Raw genomic sequence first — 6,764 nt, 5'->3', positions numbered from 1 at the left:
TTTCTCTCTCCCTCGTTTGATCTTTGGCCTGTCTGTGTTTGCTCAGACCTTTTACAGTTCACTGTTGCATGAATGCACTCAAAAGCATGTGAGAGTGTGTGACTGTGTGAATGGGAGCGTAAGAATGCGTGCTTTCTGATAGGCAGGCTTCGGCAGTTTAATGATTTAACGTCGCTATCCTTCCTCCGTGTGAACTCTGTTGATAATAAGCCTCTAACGCATGTTTGTGTTTGTCTGTTCAGACCATCGAGACCCGTTGGGAACACCAGTGAAGCCATGCTGCTGTCTTCATCAGCTCGCGAGTCCTCGAAAAGGTAAAGACTGACATTAGAGCTGATTAAAAGTGTGCAATCTTGTGGCTTCGTTTCTTTTTTCTGTTTAAACTAATATTTCTCTAATATTCAAGGCAAATAAAGACCTTAACCACTGTGTCAGGCAAGTTGGTTGGCCAGCTGCTGTTTCAATAAATCACAGCTCCGAGTTGAAGTGTGAGGCAAACTGGGTGAAGTGAAAGCTTACTAGGTTGTTCTATTAGTAATTTCACATTAAAGGAATCATGAGTTAACAGAAATAAAGAGGCTGTTTTTAGCTGCGTGGATACACAGCAGAGGGTCTATACTGGTGACACAGGGCTCGATAGCATGAGCGCTTCACTTGCACGCAGTTAAAAATAGATGCGAACTCTTCACAGCGATTTAAGGGCTCGTGGTGGGTGAATAAAAACTAATACGAGATTCAGCCCAACTCGACGCCAGTAAAACGATGCTGTCATAGGTTAGTGAGAGTAGGAAGCAGGTGGAGAGGTGAAGGAGTCTGCAGTGTCTTTGATCTGACACTGTGAAAGAGCTGTTGAATTAAGTGCAAGTTAAAAGAAAAGTTTAGTTTTCCATTACTTTTACATTTATTACATTTCTTGTGAAGTTTCCTGCAAGCCGACAGTAGCCATCTCTGACACCACCATACAGGTGTATGTCTAAAAGGCAAAACACGTACTCCACTACATAGCTTGTAAGATTTTAGACCGTTATTATTTTGCAAGTAATGAAAAAATTGTGTATTTAAGTCTCTCGTCCTGTAAGAGTAAGAATAGGCTCTCGGCCTCGCAACAACCCTGAATTGGATAAGTGGAAAAAGATGGATGGAAAGATGATTTAATCGTTTTTAATGCTCGTTTGCAGCTCCTTATTTCCGTTCTTTACACGAAACTGCTCCAGTCAAAAGACATTTTAATAGTACAGAAATAATTGCTTACAAAACTTATCACGCGCAGCTCCAGGGCTGGTTTTTAGCATGGGGGGTCTTACGACTACGCCATCCAGCTGCTGCAGTAGTTAAAAAAACTGTGTGAAACGAAGCTTTTCAAGCTGTCTGGTGGCTGAATGTCTGGCTTGTACATACACTGACCTCATGATTATTAGTCATGTTTAATATGAGCATCCAGCACTGGATTAATATGACAGAACAAGCAAAAAAGGCTCACTTTAAACTCTGGTGTGTTGGGTTCTTCTGAACTTCTTTTAGCATTTTATCGACCAAAAATGAACTAATAAGAAACATTGCATGTTAGTGAATAATTGAAATAATAAAAGATATTCATTGCATATAAAAATCTACATGCATTTTTCAGGTGTTATGAAAATATTCTTTCTTTTTACTCATATGCACATTTATTAAGAGAGATTTTGTGTTGACTTGAAGTTAAACTGATGTAATTCCTGTAAGACAGACTGTTATCTGATGCCGGCTGATTACTCTGCGTCTGTTTTGTGTCCGTCCAGCTTGGCAGCGGCTCAGCGAATGAACGAGGAGCATGCTCTGATCGCTGCGTATGTGAATCGCCTCCAGGGCAGCCCGCGGTGAGAAGGGAGGGAGGGGTGGTTACGTAAAGGAGTCAGGGAGGCAGTAAGGAGGAGGGCACCGTGCTGCACAGTTTAGCTGAAGCCAAGTGTAATACTGTAGTTTGCTATAGTTCTTATGAAGAGAGAAATCTGCAGCTACAGAATAACCTGTTAAATTATTGTGTTACTTCTTAGCTTTTAATTCAGTTTGTTTTCCTGTAATAATGATGATTTCCATTTGCCCAAGTTTGGTAATAACTTTAAACAGTTTTTTAATCTACAATAAATACAATAAAATCCTGTTTTGGATTTTTTTTTATTTTTTATAATACTGCAATACAAGAAAGACTGCCTTACATTGGAAACAACACACAGATACATTTTTAAAATATCAATACAATACAATTTTATTTATATAGCACATTTAAAACCAAAGGCAGACCAAAGTGCTTCACAATAATGCAATAAGTCATTGTTATAAAACATTAACAAGGTACAAAAACAAGCATTAGTACTAATCCTAACAGGTGAGAAGCACTAATTAAACCAGGAGTGTGGGCTAAATAAAATAGATATCGGGCCTCAGTTCAGAGATGGGGTCAATTCAAAATATAGAATATTATCTAGGAGAATCAGGAATAATGCAGGAGTGTTTAATATTGGCCTAATATTTCCGTTAAAGGACAATTAGCAGTCTTGGAAGTGTGTCTCTGGCATTATAAAATACAGACCAAATAAAATTATGAAGTAATTCATTTATTTTTTAAATTCAGAAACCAGAAGGAGCAAAAGCTTCCTTCTTCCTGTAGTCTTCTGTTTTAGCTCTGAGGATTTTTTTCAACACAAGAAAAACATTTCCTGCTTTAAAATAAATAATCTGACACACACGCACACGGCAAATGGTTAAGTGTTGAGTGCTCATTCATACATTAACCTGCTAACAGTGTTATGAAAAATATTAAATTGCTTTTACATGTTTACAAAATAAGGTGAGACACCACAGGCAGAAAAAGCTATTTTATGTACTGTTATGCAAATATATGCTTGTTTAATGATATAATGCATCAGCAAACTATAATATAAAACCTGATCTGAGAGCTATCTTAATTTAACCCAGCAGAAAGCAGTTAATTAAAAAAGGTCCTCATATGCGGACACTAGGTTTATTTTACAGTACAACCAATAAAATGCTTGTTTAACAAAGTATAAAACACTTTATAGAGCAGAATGATGTATATGCTGCTAAAAAGCCAAAATGTCCCCACATCAGGATGTACAGTCTTGGTGTAAGTAATCACCTGGGGACGTTTACTGGTGATACTTATTAGTTAAAAATTTGCCCCGTTAGTTGTGCTTCCTCCAATGCTTACTGAAAAATTGGGTGTCCTCACCCTCTGAGCCATGCTTAGCTACAAACTCTGTAGTTTTTTTCCTGTCTGTGTTCAGAGCATTTCATTCTTACACAGATGGTGAAAAGAGGTGTTTTCCTAAAAGTATTTTCTGAGAGATAAAGAGATGCAGAGAGACACAGATTTTACCACATTTATGTACTTAAATGGGTTATTTCTGAAAACTTAAAAGTGATCATATTTACCTGCATTAAATTCATGCGTCATGCTCTTTGCTGGTTTAAATACAGTTTTACACTAGACTCAGTAAATTAGAGATTTCCTGTGTTTCAGTGTTGACAGCCCCAGCAGGCAAGACGACGAGCACAAACTGATCGCTCGCTACACCACACGACTGGCAGAGACCGAAGGCACAGGAGTGAGTCGAGCGCATCTCCTCTAAGCCTTTAACTTTAATAGTGCATATGCATGCATATGCTCCGACTACACGGGGATCTTGTTCTGGTTTGTACATGAAACCCATCAACCGTTTGCTTGTGTTTTAGGTGATCCCGACGCGGAGCATCAACTTTGACGCGAACAAACAGAAGAGGGAGCTCATTGCTCAGCTGGAGTCTAAAAACAGGTAGAAATATGTGAACAGGAGCGAGGTGGAGAATTTAACTTGATTGGGGGGAAAAACTTTCGAGCTTAAGGTCTCATAAAATATACAAATAAAAAAAGATGTAATTATTTAAAGATATAAGGTTAATATATGAGAGCGAAATCAATAAAAAGTGACAGAAGCTGAATGGTTTGTGGTCGTATATTTGATTAACCGTTACCAAGTAATTACTTTTAAGGGGGCATGATCAGTTTTTACAGTTTGTTCTTTCACAATAAAAGCACTGTTTGTGTGAACATCTGTGGTCTGGCTGTTAGCTTGTTTGTTTTTTACTCTCTAAATTAAACTTGTGCATCATTCCAAAAAAAGATTCCTCTAAAGCCTGCTGAAGTTCGCCATCTTGCCCCGCTTATTTACAGGCTGTTCATTCCTAAAATACTGTGGTATCAGGCTTCAGCTGACCAGTGTGATTTTCATTTCCCAGAGAGATCTTGGCAGAGATCAAACGTCTCCGTGCAGAGCATGACGCAGCGTGCCAGACCAGCCCGGAGAAGAGCAGCACCAACCCGACTCTGCTGGCCGAGCTCCGTCTGCTCAGGTGAACGCAGTTCCTTTGAGACCTGCTGTTTCTGTACAGAAAATATACATATAATAGTTAAAATGTACATCTTTTAACTTTGTCAGTCACACCCACAGAAAATATGTTTCACAAACAATCCCTTTTTCGCTCGCTGCGCTATAGTTTCCGGATTTTGCCACACCGCCGCGGTCAGAATTGGCGAGAAAACTTGCCGTGTTGCTCTATGGCGCAGAGGGAGAGTTCTTTATGGCAGATGGTACCAACAGATGGTGGAGTTCACAAAAACACCAAAGAAGGAATCCCTTCCAACGCACTTATTGCGGTTTTCAGTAAAAACAAGTCCTTCAAGCAGAGGAGAGGAACTTGAAAGTGATGGAAACTGCCTGGCTTTGACGTAAACGATAACATTTCTGCCCTGAGAGATGTTAGTCAGGCATTTTTTCCAGCATGTTATGGAAATTTAAATATGTAATAATAATAATAATAATAATAGTAATAGATTGCATATAGATGTAGCGCTTATCGTGAACCTTACAATTCCATTATTCATTCACTCTCACATTCACACACTGGTGGAGGCAGCTACAGTTGCAGCCACAGCTGCCCTGGGGCAGACTGACAGAAGCGAGGCTGTCATATCGCGCCATCGGCCCCTCTGGCCAACACCAGTAGGCGATAGGTGAAGTGTGTTGCCCAAGGACACAACAGCCGAGACAGACAGAGCAGGGGATTGAACCAGCAACCTTCCAGTTACAAGATGAGTTTCCAAACCCCCTGAACCACGGTCGAATATTTTAAAAGTGTATATTTTAAAGTGTGAAACAGAGCTGTTATATTAGATTTTTAGTTTTTATTCCAGTTTTCACGCTAACATACCTGATAAAACAGCCACATGGCGGCAGTAGAGTAAACATTTTTCAGATTCAGCACGTAAGAGCCCATCTTTTCTATTTTGTTTCTGTTTGTCTGGAGTTTTCTACTTCCTCCTGGTGGCAATGAGACCAAATGAGGTAAAATCTCTCCAAATTTAAAATAGTATGAGGTAGTCTTGCAGTGATGTTAACATAGTGCTTTTTCTAGTGTTTCCTCTTACTGAAAACCTGCATTCTTTCTGATGGCCAATTTTTCAGAATTCTCCATCTTCTTTCGTAATCTTTTTTCCAGTTCGGGTCACAGGGAGCTGGAGGCTATTCCAGCTGTTACAGGATGAGATTAGGGTTAAAAAAAAAGAAGAAAATGTCACCCAGTGCAAAGTGAATCTGCCAGCAATTTTCCCTCTTGCCCTTGGTCTGGTTTTATGAGTCACTAGTTTCCAGTCTTACTGAATGCACCGTGGTGATCATTCTGTAAATTATGGTATCCGTTAGTCAAAAAGGAGGGTAAGGTAGGGCACGCTTTAGACTGTCGCAGGGTCCTCCGGTTCAGTCACAACCACCCCTTGTTCATAATGACAGCGGTGAAAATGCTCTTCAGGACAGGACTTAATGAATAAATGGTTGACCACACCAGCTATGTCCAACTAGAGTTAATTTGGTACCCATCTTCATGTCTTAACAAGCCTGTAATCAGTAATATTACTGTCTTCGTAATCTCTTTCGTGTTTCCGCTACAGACTCAGAGCTAGATATTGTTACTGGAGAAAACTGCTAAGCTATATCTTAAATAATACAGATAAAGTGGCGTTTCTGAGGTTGTTGGCGAACTTGTTGGCTAGCTTGCGGGTAAAGCGTTACTCTGGGATAACAATAAAACAAAACTCTATTTACTGAATGAGTCAGACTCTTGTTTTCATTTGTTTATTTACTCATTTATCTTGCCACGTGAAGGGAAGCCAGGAAAGAAAGACGAGCTCTGCTTTCGCTTTAATGTCTCATCCAGACCGCATACTGTTTGGTGGGAAAAGATTGTGAATGTTAAACTCTATGCCTGCTGTTAAAGCTTTGTTTCCAGAAAGCCCTGCTGCTGCAGAGCATTTTATCAGTATTTTGAGTGCACTTTTGTGTATATATTCATCTTAATTTGAAGTCCTCAAACAGACTTGGTGTTTCTCTCCCTGCCATCTTACAAAACATTGAGGATTTCTGACTAAAAGTTCACGTAATCTAGCTGATTTTTTCCTGGAAAGACTCTCCTACATGCTCTTCAATAACATCTCTCCTCTCTTATTCATCTATTTATTAACCTCATCACACAGCTGCTTCTGCAGATTGTTTTAGCACTTCAGGACTGTGAATCTAATCTCTTGTTTTTCTTCCATGTTACATTTCTGATCTTCTCCACATTTTGGGACTTAAATCTATTTTTACTCCAGCTCCTGTCTTCAGCAAGCCTTTGTAATGTGTGTGTGTGTGTGTGTGTGTGTGTGTGTGTGTGTGTGTGTGTGTGTGTGTGTG

At 39.6% G+C, this 6,764-nt stretch overlaps 1 protein-coding gene across 5 annotated transcripts in view; it reads left to right on the top strand.

The window, feature by feature from the left end:
* Positions 1-4,941, top strand: part of dtnba (dystrobrevin, beta a) — a 30,234-nt gene extending 25,293 nt beyond the window's left edge. For all 5 annotated transcript variants that reach the window (XM_013911901.1, XM_013911897.1, XM_013911898.1 and 2 more), the window contains 5 exons: positions 243-314; positions 1,779-1,856; positions 3,521-3,605; positions 3,733-3,812; positions 4,276-4,941. In XM_013911901.1, the coding sequence (XP_013767355.1) occupies positions 243-314; positions 1,779-1,856; positions 3,521-3,605; positions 3,733-3,812; positions 4,276-4,393 (433 nt within the window). In that variant the 3' untranslated portion in view covers positions 4,394-4,941. The remainder of the gene's footprint in view (positions 1-242; positions 315-1,778; positions 1,857-3,520; positions 3,606-3,732; positions 3,813-4,275) is intronic.
* Positions 4,942-6,764: the final 1,823 nt, after the last annotated feature.

This window comes from Pundamilia nyererei, unplaced genomic scaffold, assembly GCF_000239375.1.
Source record: "Pundamilia nyererei isolate P.nyererei 1_Seehausen unplaced genomic scaffold, PunNye1.0 scaffold00074, whole genome shotgun sequence".
NCBI classification, from domain to species: Eukaryota; Metazoa; Chordata; class Actinopteri; order Cichliformes; family Cichlidae; genus Pundamilia; species Pundamilia nyererei.
The sequence above is the reverse complement of the archived record's forward strand: the minus strand, read 5'-3'. Positions and strand labels throughout refer to the sequence as shown.